At 38.1% G+C, this 14996-nt stretch overlaps 3 protein-coding genes and 1 long non-coding RNA gene across 7 annotated transcripts in view; 2 read left to right on the top strand and 2 right to left on the bottom strand.

Annotated features, from left to right (window-relative positions):
• LOC148158002 (uncharacterized) overlaps positions 1-14996 on the top strand; it is a 277765-nt gene that overhangs the window by 139527 nt on the left and 123242 nt on the right. The window lies entirely within an intron of this gene.
• Positions 2024-8250, bottom strand: dhps (deoxyhypusine synthase). 3 transcript variants are annotated; one of them, XM_088008278.1, is made up of 10 exons: positions 8183-8250; positions 7192-7388; positions 6606-6770; positions 6393-6514; positions 5859-5955; positions 5669-5755; positions 5480-5585; positions 5284-5387; positions 4719-4844; positions 2024-3641 (listed from the first exon to the last, which is right to left on the bottom strand). In XM_088008278.1, the coding sequence occupies exons 2-10, from the start codon at positions 7384-7386 to the stop codon at positions 3546-3548; spliced, it is 1098 nt and encodes a 365-aa protein (XP_087864404.1). In that variant the 5' UTR covers positions 7387-7388; positions 8183-8250; the 3' UTR covers positions 2024-3545. The 3 variants fall into 3 exon arrangements, with proteins under 3 accessions (XP_087864404.1, XP_014864297.2, XP_014864294.2); XM_015008811.2 differs by lacking the exon at positions 8183-8250 and adding an exon at positions 7802-7963; XM_015008808.2 differs by lacking the exon at positions 8183-8250 and adding an exon at positions 7802-7962 and having other exon boundaries at positions 7192-7391.
• LOC106930936 (guanine nucleotide-binding protein G(I)/G(S)/G(O) subunit gamma-7-like) lies at positions 5533-9809 on the top strand. Of its 2 annotated transcripts, XM_088008279.1 has the most exons (3): positions 5533-5549; positions 9338-9413; positions 9588-9809. In XM_088008279.1, exons 1-3 carry the CDS (start codon positions 5533-5535, stop codon positions 9711-9713), a joined length of 219 nt encoding a protein of 72 aa, XP_087864405.1. In that variant the 3' UTR covers positions 9714-9809. The 2 variants fall into 2 exon arrangements, with proteins under 2 accessions (XP_087864405.1, XP_014864292.1); XM_015008806.2 differs by lacking the exon at positions 5533-5549 and having other exon boundaries at positions 9330-9413.
• fbxw9 (F-box and WD repeat domain containing 9) lies at positions 9899-14538 on the bottom strand. The gene is made up of 7 exons (XM_015008805.2): positions 14038-14538; positions 13788-13941; positions 12440-13430; positions 11984-12132; positions 11685-11888; positions 11539-11604; positions 9899-11090 (listed from the first exon to the last, which is right to left on the bottom strand). The coding sequence occupies exons 1-7, from the start codon at positions 14148-14150 to the stop codon at positions 11016-11018; spliced, it is 1752 nt and encodes a 583-aa protein (XP_014864291.2). The 5' UTR covers positions 14151-14538; the 3' UTR covers positions 9899-11015.

A 14996-nucleotide genomic window follows, 5' to 3' on the forward strand; every position in this document is an offset into this window, starting at 1 on the left:
AGCAAGCGCCGATTACATGCAGATGTTGCGATGCTCTTGTGCGACTCAAACATCCTGTACGTACGTTAACCAATACCTGCAGTAACCTTTGTCACAGAACAGACTTCAGCTGATAAAGTATCATTCATACCGGAGAAACCTACTAGCTGTTCCTGCTGTTTTAAACTTTGACATCTGCAGGGCCACGTGTGATAATAAATAAATAATTGAATAAATATGCGTTCGATTACAGTTACCTTTTCAAAATAATAACCTTTAAGCAGGCATGGCTTGCCAAGCCCACATTTCCCCATAACATGTTTTTTTTATTAGTCTGGTGTTGTATTCTAAACTTAAATGCTGTGATTTCATGAGCTGTAAGCAGAAAATCATGTTAATTACCAGAAATAAAGGTTTAAAATCATGAGTCTGTGTGTAAATAATCTTTGCAATGTGTTTCACTTAGAGAAGCGAGTTACTGAAATGAATCAACTTTTCAGTAATGCTGCCATCACATATTTCTGCATGTCGACTGAATTAAAATGGAAACATGTTTTACATAAGAAAATTTATGCGTAATTATTTGAATGTGGCAATTTCATGAAATTGGTTCATTTAATAAATAAACACAGAAATCATCCATTGAAATGTGCAGCTATTATGTGTTAAAACCAAAGATAATTATTATAATTGTAATCCAATTATTTAATATTATTGTCCTGCAGTATTTAATGAATCTATTTTATCTGTCAGGCTCTTTCATTAAAGTCAGTGGGCGGAGCAAACTCTGGTTTGGTATAGAGGTAATGTTGATTTAATCAGAGCTGAAGGTTTTGACAATGTGTATGAATAAATTCATGATAGTAAGTGGAACAGGAAAGAGGAACAAGTTTAATAATAATAATCAAAAACATACAAAATAAAATGGAAATTACTTATAAACCTAACTTATTGATTTTAATGATACATACACAGTTAAGCCAAAATTGTTTAAAGTCCATTTCAGATTTATAGTTAAAATGTTTTCTTTCAACCAAAAAACATCACTTTTTGAAAGGAAAAAAAACTTTTTTTTTATTTTTTATTTTTAGAAAATTTCCATTTCAAAAACTATTTGTATAATTCTAAATAGTAGAAAAGAAAACCCTTCACTACCATTACTGCATTCAGTGCTCCACATGATTGCTGAAAAGCTTTTTATGAGGTTGGAAGGCCTCCTTTCCAACACCCTAATCATCAGCTCCCACCACAGATTCTCTAAGCAGGGATTGAAATCAGGTCTGTGGCTGGGCCACTCCAAATATTTATCGATAATTAAAAGAAACATGTTGCTAAAATAAATAAAGGATTTAAAATCTAAATCTTGGAGAATGTGAACTGATAGTATTTATTCAACAAATTACTTATTTGTTGGATTTTGGTGCCTTTGGGCTTCCACGAAGAAACAGCAGAGAACCGAGAGTTTTGTTATTCACGAACGAAACATAAATCAGAAAAACATGTCTTGATATTATTGAATAGGAAACACAATGAATCAACTACTTAATAGAAATCTTTTTGAAGCGTACAACCTTAATGTCTAATTATCTATACCCTGTAATTTTCTTTTTACACATTGAAACAAAAATGTTATTACGCTGTATGTTTTAGCACAGACACCAAAGTTAAGGATGTTTTTGCACCAGACTGTGTCGCATTCAGAATGTATGCAATTGAAAATAACAGGAAATTTGAGTCACTTTTCAGTACAAAGGCTCGTCAGCAGCCCCAAATGTCATCTCATTCTTTGAATTTTCTTGTAGTTAATACGTTTCCTTCTTCATTGAAGGAAATGAATCATTGTTGCTATAGACAGGCAGAAACAAACTCAGCAGAGGTCTAGCTGCATTTTGACCGAGCAAGAAATGAGGATGACAGTCGGCACACAAAATCTCTTTAACAGCGATACTGCCACTTTTCAAATTAGTCAGAATAAAACTACGTACGACGCATCCCGATAGAGGTGATGAACAGAGTCACACAACATCTGTGAAGCCTCCACTGATTGAAGAAAAAGATACAGAGCTTTATTGTCAAAGCATACTTTTTAAAGGGTAGGCTCAGTTTATTTCAGCAAAACAAACAACTTACAGCTCTGGAAAGAAAAAATTAAGATGCCATGTAAAATGATCAGTTTCTCTAATTTTACTTTTTATGAGTATACGTTTGAGTAAAATGAACATTGCTCTTTTATTCTATGAATGAGTGACATGTCTCCGAAATTCCAAGCAAAATTTTTGTATTGCAAAAAATGACAAATGGTCAAAATAACAAAAAAGATGCAGTGCTTTCAGACCTCAAATAATGCAAAGAAGACAAGTTCATAATCATTTGGAAACAACAATACTAATATTTTAACTCAGAAATTAATATTTGGTGGAATAACCACGAGGTTTTCAATCGGGTTCAGTTCAGTGGCTTCTTCATTTTTTCCAGAGCTGTATGTGCATCTTAAAACAGCAAGGTTCTGCAGGGAGAGCCTTGAAACACAATATTTAGAAATAAATATGGGAGACTTGGTCATATATCTGCATATATTTCAGGATGTTGTGCATCCCTTACAACAATCAGAATAAGGGTTAAGCATAACTGTTTTGATAATATAGTATTTCCAAAACAAAGTTGTCTCAGCTCAATTTATCCCAGTCTCCTCTAAAGGAACTTCAGCAAAAAAAAATATTTAATCTGAAATCCATCACTTGAAACAAATGGAACAATAGTTGATTTTCAAAACTACCAAGTTTTATACATCCATAACTTAAACGGCTAAATGCATAAAATAACATCTTTGCATTGAAAATGTATATCTTTTTACCATGTTTAATTAACAGCAGGGTGAAAACATTAGCGTCTCAACTGCACTTCCCTTTTTATGCCCCAAATGTAACAAACATACCGTCTAAGACTTCTCTTTTATACACTATTCACAAATCTAATCATGTTCAACTCAGTGTCACATGACGGCATTTCCGTGGCTTTCACACACAAATCAGAAACCAAAAAAATAAATAAAATACAGCATTGATTAAAATCCAAAACTTTTAACAAAGACAAAATCAAATGTCTTCCTGATTTGTTAAAACATGCAGGAGCATCTTCCAAGCTGAAACGTCGGCATTAAAATGATCTACCTGCTCAATGAAACTAAAAATCAATAAGGTCTGATCGTTAATAGCAGCCATGCATTGAGCTCCAGCTACACTGAGATGAGTTATGCTGCAACATGTTTAGGCTCTTAGGAAATCTCTTTGGTACATGTGATAGCATTACATGCATGCTATTTCAACTATCTTAAAGGCAAAGAAGGAAAAAAACAAAAACTTCTAGTTTACAAAACTAAAGCTGAAAGACAGCATTGAAATGAGACTTTGCCTCAAAATCTTCATACCTATTCAGATTAAATGCAGTATGAGAAGTAGCAGATCTCAATATGATTCATGCACTCATTCAGAGAGGGGAAAAAACAACAACTATGAGAATAAAACAGGATGTTGTCTTAACTGAACATTTAAAGTAGCATAATCGCTTTAATCTGCTTTCTGTCCCGCTGTCAGCTTGTCGGCATGTAGAGCGAAGGTCTCGGCCACGATTAGAGGGAAAACCAAAGAGGCGTCTGCATACACCTGAAAACCAACAACAGATCACAGTAATTATTTAACGAGACCACTGTTACTGTTTCACCCTGGCAAATTTGACTTTAACCATTCAAATAATGTGATTATTTGGAGGCAACAGTGACATTTTGGAGTCCAAACTGGAATCTGTGAAAGGAGTTGATGGCAAGGAGGCCGTCCAACAACCTCAAAACCTTCCTGCTCATCAGCAACTATAAGGAAGGTTTGATGGCTGTAATGCCATTCTATATTTTTCCATTGTTTAATGACATGCTTTTTATTTTTTAAGAAAAGGAGAGGGAAACAAAATGTGAATAAAAATTCAACTATTACACCTTTAACATTGTTCTTTTTTCATCTTTGAATGAGTTGACTGCCTCATTTCCTGTCAGAAAAACTTTTTGGTTCACTGAAAATAAATCTAAATTTACCAGGGTGTGAAAGATTTTGGGGCTTACTCCAGGATTGATAAAAAAAAAAAAAAACAGCATCAGTTCTTAGCACAGTGATCCAACATCGCCACCTTAAGGCTGAAGCGTGCCATTACTAGAAACAATTACGTCCTACGATCCCATCTGATTAGGAGAAATGCAATAAAACAACGTTGGTGGTGCTCAGAAAATCAAGTCTGAATTACAGTCACTCTAATACGGCGTAAAGATTACACATTTCAAATAACGTTCATTAAAACATCACATCATCAGGTGTGTTGCATCTCAGTCACATGAATCACTTTATTACTAAACTCCAAGTAACTAATGAATGTAACAGTCATGTTGGTGGACAATGGGAGGAAGTTGGAGTACCAAGAGAAAACAACAGGAAGAGCCTTCTTGCTGCAAAGCAATAATGCCTAATCACCTAAAGTCATACATTGGTAGAATTTATTTTTCTATAAAAACCTAAAAGGAGGAACAGGGAAATAGAAATTGTGCTGAACGGGGCAAAACCAAAAGAGAACCTGTCAGAAGCTACGAAAGCCCTGAGATTGGAGAGGAGATTTATCTTACAGCAGAACGACGGCTTCAAACATGAAGTCTTAGTTCTCCTGGAAAGCAGAACTAAGTCTGACATGAGGATCTGTACCTTAACAGGTTTGGCGTCCGTCCTGATCTTTCCCCAGGATACGGCCTCGTCAGGTCGGGCCCCAGAGTCCGAACCGTCAAACTCCTGACCCGTGTTCACATACACAGCGTAGTCGGCGCCGTTTCTCTGGAAGAACAAGGATGGGGAAAGAGAGGATTTTTTTTTTTTCAGGTTTGCTCTCTGGGAATAAACTTTATTACGCTTTGAAATACTATCATAAAAGCTTTAAGATAGCTTTTTTTGACAATAATGGATGCATTCTAAAACTTTCAAAAAATCAGATAGATCAAATAAAGTAGCAGCACAGAACTCTGGTGGAAGAAAGATGCAACAGAGTCCCATTGGAAATGTTCTGGCCAGCATTCAGCTTCCAGCAAACCACAAAATTATGTTGTATGATATAAAAATACTCTGACAGCACTTCAACTTTAATCAGTCTGAGCCAAAAAAAGAGATCTTACGGTGCTTCTAATCCACTACTTCTAATAACTTTGATCAACAGATTGTTAAATGTAACTTAGAAAACAGGTTATTTTTTGTGCAAAGATCACAGAGGGTTATTTACCATGAGGTTAGCATTGGCTATATGATGTTTCACCAACCCTCCTCCCAGGATGATCATTCCCGTTTTCTTGGCAAAAACCGCCATGCCATTCAGCTTTCGAATATCTGAAACAAACCCCAAACTCATGGTCTGAACAGCTGGGACTACTAACGTGGAACTGCTCTGTTAAAGCGCTGCTGCTGCTGCTGCTTTTTACCTTCCACGATGTCCAAAACCAAGCCGGGGTTCTTAAACGAGTGGAAGTAGATCATGTCGCCCAGAGAACCGTCGGTGAGTGCAGGACTGAACACTGGGATGTTATTCTGAAACACAGAAACTGACCTTTAGCAATCTGGAATAACACAAGATGAGGTTTCATGTATCACTTCACATTTTAGGGACAAACCTTGTACGCCCAGTAGTAGACAGAGTCGGTGTTGTTTATCTCCTTGCCGAGCCGATGGATCATTTTAGAGGGAGTCCACCGGATTCCCTGAAACAAACAAACTTGGTGTTTGATTTGTGACATGAGCATTTACACGTCAATAAACAGCTTCATGACTAATGACTAATTTGCATGAAAGTAAGTCACCCACCTCTGTGTTTTGCTCCAGTAACATTTGATCCAGAATGGGCATCAGCCAGTCTTCAAACTTACAGTAGTTATCGTTGGGCACCAGAAGGTTTCCTATCCTACAGTCAGAGAAGAGACAATGGGTGGACACAGATAATTTAATCTATTCCCCTGCATGTTTATTTGCCGATTTTATGCAAGATGAAAACTGGTGGAGAGTTTTAAAAAAAAAAACATTATTGAGAAATAGTGCATGGATTCTGTTATATCCAACAGGTAACATGAGAAGAAATTCACACAGAAAGTACATCTGAAAATGTAGCACTTCCTCCATCTCTGCTACACTTGAGCTTTGCTCTCTTATCCCCACCCCCATTCCTCCTGACCTCTTCTTTACAGTCATCTCAAGGAAATTTCTAACCACACCGAAACATTTTTATTCTTTGTGCATGCCTCTTTTACACAGAGCCATTAGAAGATGCAAAATGTTTAGTTTTATCTTCCTTTGCTTCACTTTCAAAGCAGGAACCCTGTTTATCTAGATTCAAACAACAACCTGTTGATGCCTCTCAGACGCAGCTCTTTGCCCGACAGACTGAAGTCTCCCAAGTAAGTATGAGCCAGGCACTTAATGAAGTCCTCCTCAATGCCTCCAGCTGTGGTGACAATCACATCCACCTAAAAACAAGGCAGCGTGTAGAGACAAACCGCCACAGTCACATCAAATGGTTTCATTATTTTAGGCAAGTATAAGTGAACACGTTTGTACCATTTTATGCTCTGCCAGGTAGCGGATGCTCTCTCTCACTCCAGAGCTGATGAGGTTGGAGGTGTATCCCAGGAAGATGGTACAGCCGGGCTTGCGGGAGGATTCGCAGGACTCTTCAGACTCATTTTCTCCGTCTACTTCGACCAGCTCCAGGCGTTTCTCGATCTGTGGTAAACTGTTGGTTAGCAGCAGTTCAACACTGCAGAGCTGCAACATTTTATTTAGTTAAGTTTGTTAGACATCAGATAAAAGACTATAAACCTAGGTGCTTTTTTTCCCCCTTTTCTGTTATGTTAACGATGCACCAATCAGTCTGGCCATTCCTCCATCATTTATTTTTTGAAAAGGCATCAAAACAAAGAACTTCCAAAATATGTGGTCTATAAACGCATCACTAACAGCATTCAATTTGATGTTCTCTCTATTAATTTAATATAAATCAAATATAATAGTGTTTGAATTCCTTTTTTTTAAACCATTATCATAGTCCACAGTGAAAATTGAGGGAATTAAATCAAATCTGAATCAGCAGGTCAGACCTCAAAGAAAACCAGATTTTTCTGTATGGGCTAGGATAATCTCTCACCATCCGGTTGATCTCCTGGATGGCCAGACCCAAGCTACTGGCCTGAAAGCCTGTGGTCAGGTAGGTCTTCAGCAACGCCTTGAGATCAACCCCCTGGTTGAAGTCGTAACCTCGGATTTTTGGCATATCTTCCGGGAGTTCAGCACTAGGCTTCAGAACTGCCTCCATGGCAATAGAAGGGGCATGGTCCGCCATTTCTACTGTTACAAAAAATGTATGTAAACAGATGAAAAAAATATATGCATCAAAATGCAGAGACTATCTGGGAAAAATAAACAAATCCAGTGGAATGTGAACAGGAGTCTGGTCAGCAGCTCAGGCTGATAGTTGCTCTTTAACTGCACAATTAGAATGTAATATCATGGAAATCGTGGGATTTAATTTTAGAAAAATGTTGTCATAAACTCCACGGAGGACCAAAGACTAGCATCTATATATACACACACACACTTATACATACACATACACATATAAAATAGCGCACAGAATTACATGTCAACACTTGAATGAGGATGTTAAATCCATGTGGTTTGACAGTAGCAGTGACATGCTAGCAACCAGTAGCTGTTCGCTCTTCTAATTTTGAATAAAACACAAGCATAAAACATACCTATTCTTTGTAAGGTGTTATGTGATGGCAGAGGTTGAGTAATTCACTTCTATCACAGCACCTAATAGCAAAGATATTACAGTTTTGTAGCCCTGTACGCATAGCATAAACTGTTAGGCTAAAAGCCACCGCTACGGAAAACGCGAATGGACAAACTTAATAAAGCGCACAACACTTAGGTGAAAGAAACATGAGAAGGTATTTTGGGAGCAAAAGTATTTATGGCCTGTAACTGAGAAGTTAAAGTGTAGAGAAAAATCCTAGAGGAGTTTTGTAACTGTATTTTTTTTTCAGTTTTTTCATACAAAACGAAAGTTACATTCTAGTACAAGACACAAATTCTATTCTTTGAGTCACATTAAAAAAAAATCTTACACTCACAGTTTTGCCCTTAAACTCTGATGCAGAATTGTAGAGAAAACTCTCCACAAACTTGCAGCGTGACAAATAGTGCAAAAGTCAAGCGTGCGGTGTAGCTTGTAAAACAGGATTTATGACTCGCATCAACAGTTGATTTAACTGACTTTTGTCTGTATAAAGGGAAAAAAAATTTAAAAAAATGTTAGTAGAGGTGTTTAAATTAGCTTTGCTCCAATTGTACTGGGCAGAATGGAGCAAAAAATGTTAGAGCAGGACTATTACATTTTGTGACATGTAGGATGGAGTCTCTGACAGTAGTTTTGTATTCATAAAAAATTTTTAAAATCCTCTAAGATTTTTCTCTACAATTTAAACCTGTTACAAGTCACAAATACTTTTGCAACAAACATACCTTCATAGAAATGTACCTTTAGGTCACCACCAGAGGGTGCTGTATACAATATTTTCTCCTAAACAGATTTTTAGCACGTATTTCGGTTTTGCTTACAATTTTCTCAGTGATGAGTTCAGTGATGAGCTTTTTATTAACAGAATAATAAAATACCCAAACCTGGAATTCGCCAGGTTTGGAATTTGCATATGAAGTGCCTTGCAGTCGTATTAAGCTTAAACTTGTTCACATTTTGCCTCTTTTCAAGAATACTTTTAGTGTGACAGACATGACAGACTAGCACAAAGCAGTGCATAATTATGGAGTGGAAGGGAAAGGGTTCGTGGTTTTAAAATTTTCCTTTCAAAAGTAAAAATGTGAAAAGTGTGGCATGGATTTATGTTTTATCCCCTGTACCAATAAATCTTGGAACCAGCTTTTATTAACATTACTGCTCCAGCTCTTTTTGGCTCTCTCTCCACCAGCATGAAGTCGTCGTCATCAGCTGTGAAGTGTTGTGTGATGTTTGTGACATTTTCAAAAAAGGTTTGTGTGACCTTTTATATCACAGAGGCTTTGAACTCCCCCCAGCAGCGAATAAAAGAAGGGACACGGGTCAAAATGCAAAGCCAGGAGCACCATCTGAGCAGACTTTGCCACACGACCTGGACAGACTTTTGCATCAGGTTAAAATATTATTCTAAGTCACCTTTTTCGCACATAAAATAAAGGTGTCTTCAGCCTATAGGACATTTTGTTTTGGCAAAATCAGGAAAGATGTGCAGCAGCAGCAACAGCATCATCCAGGCCCAAAAACTGGTGGATCAACTCCAAATCGAAGCAGGCATGGAAAGATTCAAGGTATGTGTGATTTCAAATATTAAGACACATCTACAATTATTCCAGTGTGATTTTCAAGCATTTCAAAGCATTTTCTTTGGTGATTAAAATAAGAATGTGCTTTAAAAATTCCCATTATCCACATTATTTTCCCAGATTTGTTAATATTTGAACTTCTGTTTGTCATCTGAGCAGATCTCCCTCACAGCAGCGGATTTAGTCCAATACTGTCAGGAACACAGACGCAGCGATCCTCTGCTCACCGGCATATCGGCTTCATCCAACCCGTTCAAAGATAAGAAGACCTGCGTGCTACTCTGACACCAGAAGATCCATGCCACAATACAGAAAACGTAGACTGGGAGCTCCAAAGGATTAGTGTAGACATTTATATTTTGCCTGTCATGTGTTTATGCCTCATCTGCAAAAAAATACATATAATTTCTGACAACGAATTTTCAGGGCTTTCGATGGAAAAGTTGGTTTCAAAGACATATGAACGAATATAAGAACAGAAGTACTTTTATTGTGCATTGTAGTTTAATTTGTTACTGCATACATACAATAAACAATTAAATATTTGTGGTTTCTTTGAGGTTTGAACATAGAATGAATAAAAATTACAAGATATAAATTACACAATAGTAAAAAGCACCAAAACAACAGAAACATCCTTGAATTAAATCTATCATATGACAAATAAGAGTGTAAGACAAAATGACTTGGAAATGAATCAGGACTCCATCAACACTGAACATCTAGTTAAAAAAAAAAATTCAGGTTGAACCTTAAAAGGAAGTAAAAGGAACAGTTTGTTTATATGGCAGTGTGGCTGAAGGTAATAAAGCTGTCGTTTTAAGCAGACAAAGAAAGTTACAACAGAACCTTCTACTGTGTTAGAGTAGAGTAGCTTGGTATTTGCAAGTGTATTGTACCACACGTGTGTGACATACTGTGTCAGTGTAATTTCACTTCATATATTGGTTTATTGGATTTCAACATAGAAATATTCCTTAGTTAAGATAAAATCCAGGGGTGGATTTTGGTGCATTTATCTTTTCACCAACAAATATAAACAGACAAAAAAACAGAACAAGGTTAATAAAGCCTGGATTTCTACAGCAGGATTTCATAAAGTGCAAGAAGGCTTTTAAGGCTTGACCTGAAGGGGGAAAAAACTTGCTAATTTTGCTGTGCTTGCGTATCTGGGTCCATAAAAACACAAGAGGCTAAACAATTTAATTGATTAGGTGGGACGATTAACACATTTGTACATGCATGCAGACTGAGTGGTTTAACATTCATGTCCAAATCTGTCAAAAGTTGTATAAGGTTTACTGACAAAGCAAAGCAAAATTTGCTGGGGTTTTTTCTCTTGCATCCATTGTTTAAAATGTTTTACTTTTTGAAATCCTTTAGTGAAAATGCACTTTATTATCCTGCTTTCTTTCTATTGTCAGTGTGCATCTATTAGTAAGTAATAAAAACTCCCTCAACTGAAGAGCCTCTCTGTATTTTTTTTTTAACATTTATCCATAAATTTCACAATGCAGACAGATCAATATGGCCATCAAGTGCAGATCTTGTATGATTTTTTTTTTTTTCAGAATCTCCAGTGGCATTTTATCTCCTGGGTCTCCAGATATTCACAGTATCGTCGCCGGTGGACACAGCAACGATTCCAGCCTCCACACTCAGCTGACATTAGAAGTAGGAGGAACAGAAATAGATAAAATAATTAAAAAAAAGGATTAGATCACCACTTTAACTTAAAAAAAAGACAATAATATGATCATTTTTATTAAAAGTAGAAGCTAAATATAAAGTCAGATATTTACCTTCACTATATAAAAAGACACATTACCTTTTTTCCCCCCCGTGGCCTTTTAGCCACTGGTGGTACAGGAACAGAAGTCATATTGTTGTGTAAAGATACAACAATATTCCTTCTCTAGTTCTTAAATTTAACCAATAGAAATTATTTTTGTAATCCTTATTGACACAACAGTGCAGCATTTTAGTCTCATTTAATGTGAGTAAAAGAGGTGAGTCTTTTTATACGTGGAATGCAAATACCTGCTTTCAGCTGTATATAGAAGTTTGGTTACTGTCATTAAACATTTATATTTTTATTTATAGAACTGACCCCATGGACTACACCAGCATGACACAGTGTACATAAAGTCCTTGGTGGTCCACTTGGGATATGGATCTGCAAAACACATGTGGTTACAAAGCAGGACTGTGCTGGGTTTAGAAGTCAACACAACAGAAATTCTCACTGAAACCCACCTTGACGGTTTTATCGGTAGAGCAGGTGTAGAGGCTTCCTGCAGACTTGTGGATGCCAGTAACCAGAGCCGTATGTCCCACATCAAACCGGGACAGGAGCTTTAAGGTGCCGGTCTGCATGGAGAAGGAGTGCATCATGCCTTTCTTGTCTCCAGCCCAAACCTCATAGCCACTGTAGCTCATGGAGGATAAATAGGAGCTCAGCTGCAAAGCAGAAACATTGACACTATTTAGTCTTAAAACTGGATGCACAAGAGCAAAAAATAAATGTATTAAATATGTATAATATTCATCTCCACCTTAATTTTCTTTAATGCCTTCATTGCCCTGCAGTCATAGACTGCCACAGTGCAGTCTTCGCTCCCTGAGATGATGTATGTGTCGTCAGCAGCCAGGCACATTACAGCATTACCATGGAGATGAACACTTTTAATCAATGGTTCAGCAGCTGGAAAACAATAACTTCGTTAGGCCATGCTAACGAGGTCATTTGTATGACTAAACATTTAGAAAACCTCCAGATTGACCAGGAGTAATTGTCAGTGATGGGGCTATACAGCAAAACTAACTCACTTAATTCATGACTTAATGACTTTCATGGAAGTTGAACTTTTTTAAAGCCTCAATGTTTTCTATAGGCACTTTATATGGAAGACCAACACTAAAAACATTTTGTCGAAGAGGAAGGAAAGAAAAACTGGATTTACAGGATATAAATGTTTTCACAAGGAACTCTATGTGTGAAGTGTTCTTACCTCTCGTGTCATACATATTGATCCTCTTGTTAAACGTCCCGGCCAGTAAAACATCGTTCTGACAGGACAGGCAGAGAACAGCTGACCCGGTCCTGATCAGGCCTCTATTGGTGCCGCCTGCCTGTAAGTCCCACAGCCTCACCGTGCTATCAAAGCTCCCAGAGGCCAGAAGGGGACCCTCGGATGCCAGGCACCAGACCCAGCCCTGATGGGATGTGAAGTCGCCTTTCCTTCCCAGCGTGTGCAGCAGTGTGCCGTTAGAGCCTTCCTCCAGGTCCCAAAGTTTCACGTCATAGTCTCGCGACCCCGTGGCACAAACTGCTCCCTTTCCTCCGAGGAGGAGCACTGAGTTGACCAGGGCAATGTGGCTTGACGGTAATGTAATGCACTCCAGTGCCGGGGGAGGACTAGGACTTCTGGAGGGTTGGTGATGGACCATTTCCATTCTTCCCCTGTCGTCGAGATATCTTGGGTAGGCAAAGTCGTTTTGGACACGATGAGCTGCGTCTGGCCCCACATCGGCATTGAGCTCCATCCTCCCATCCTCAATCAGTGCAGCTGCGTCGACCTCCAGCCTGCCTTCCAATCCCTCTCTCAACTGTTCCATCTGGTCCTCATCTAAGACTGCCTGTATTTCACCATTCTCCACTTCCATTACTACTTCTATACCTTCATCAGCACCATAAGCAACCTCCTGTGCTGCCACTCCCACCCTAACCACCTCATCTCCTCCTTCATTTTCATGTCCTTCAGCAACCAGTCCTCTCTCCTCCAGCCTCACGCGATCCATTTCCTCCTCTGACTGTTTGGTCACATGTTGCACTTCACCTGCCCAGAAGGTAATGAGCTGCTCCATCTCCAGGCAAGAAGTGGGCCAGTCAAAGTCATCCCTCGGCCCAACTGGAAACCTCACTCTTGATCCAATTAGTCTCTGCGCCCGTAGCTGCCAAGCCGTGGTGTCTTCACCTACTGTACTCAAAGTGCGACATACCTGAAACACGGTAAAAGATGAGAAATCTTCTCTTTGTGCAGGAGTGTCTTGAACTTTTCCAATTTTGTCTAATATTATGTCTTCAAACTCCAGTGTATTTTATTGGGATTTCAAATAGTAGACCAAAACAAAACGATAAATGAAATAAAGCCTTCACTGTTATTTGGCTCAGCGTAGTCATATTGGATAAAGAATGTTGTAAAGATCAATTTTCAGATTTTAATTTGAAAAACTACTTCCACTTTTCAGCTCTGCACTGCTTTGTTTCTCCGCATAAATTCTGATAAAATACACTGACGTTTTTCTATGAAATGTTCAAAGCTAATTCTGACAAATTTTCATGCTTGTCCTTCCTACCTTTGGCAGCACGTTGATCAAACAATGTGCTGGAAGGTATGAAGCTATGTGAGTTAGGATCTCCCATGGTAATAACAGCAAGTCACTTGACTCAGCAGAAGCAGATGGTGAGGGACTTGGTCCTGCTGACGGTGAGCTAAGAGGAGGGGAAAGACTGAAAGGAATATGCAGAAAAAAATGAGTCATGACTCATCTTCATCTCTATAAATATGAAGACATAGATCGATGGAAAAAAAAAAAAGAGCTTTACCCCTGGAGCTCCATGTTGGAACGGTCAGTACATGGAGAGTTCCGCTGGTCCAGTCCATCCGGAACTCCTTTCCCTGATTCTGTTTCATGTTGGTTATCTCTAACCTCAGACATCTTTCTTTTTCCTAAAATGACCACTAATTCAACAGCTGTAAGCAAACATCTCTCTTAGCTAATGATTCTGATTCATTATCTTAAAAAAAAAACGTCCCAAATTTTTCTAATGTGACAGTTACATCTGATATTTTGATTAAACAGTAACCATCTAGTTTAAAAATCACTATTTTCTTAACAGCTTTGCATACACTTTGATAGGTTCAAGGTGAAGTTGCTGTCTCGAGTTGCGAGTCTTTAAAAAGGTGTGTTACCTCTAAAAAAAACTCACCCGAAACGGAATATGACAAGCGATAACAATCAAAACACAATCCAAAACAGTCTACCTCAGTGCTGTTGGGAAAAATCCAAAGTTCAAAATACAACTTCCGGTGCACATGGATGACGTCATTAACCGCAACAACGTTCGTATTTTTATTTTGAGTTTTCACTTTGGAGAAGTTCGTTGTTCTTCAGTTCTAAATTATTTATGTTCACTAGAGTTTCCTTGGGATGTTTTCTTTTCAAGTAACCTGAGTGTTAAGTTATTATCGGTGCCGCGCCCTGATTTTGCAGCGGGTTTAAACCTACGTCATTGCGCGACGAGGTGGTAAACACGCTCTTTTGAGTGGCAAAACGTTCGTGTCGGATTCCATCATTATTTTTTCAGTGCTACTTTTGCTATTTTAGTCGTTTGGTCAAAGCAAAAATATGTATTCTTATTTTATTTTTATGTAAATCGAAATTACTCATAAAGTCCGCAACCATCTTTTTTCCGACTTTTCTTTTTGCCACTCAGTGGGCGCGGCCTTAAAGAAACTTACATGAAGAAATAAAAAACGTAGCCCATTTTATTTAGGACTTAAA

This window comes from Poecilia mexicana, unplaced genomic scaffold (assembly GCF_051168715.1).
Source record: "Poecilia mexicana isolate PSO_F unplaced genomic scaffold, ASM5116871v1 scaffold_8, whole genome shotgun sequence".
NCBI lineage: Eukaryota > Metazoa > Chordata > Actinopteri > Cyprinodontiformes > Poeciliidae > Poecilia > Poecilia mexicana.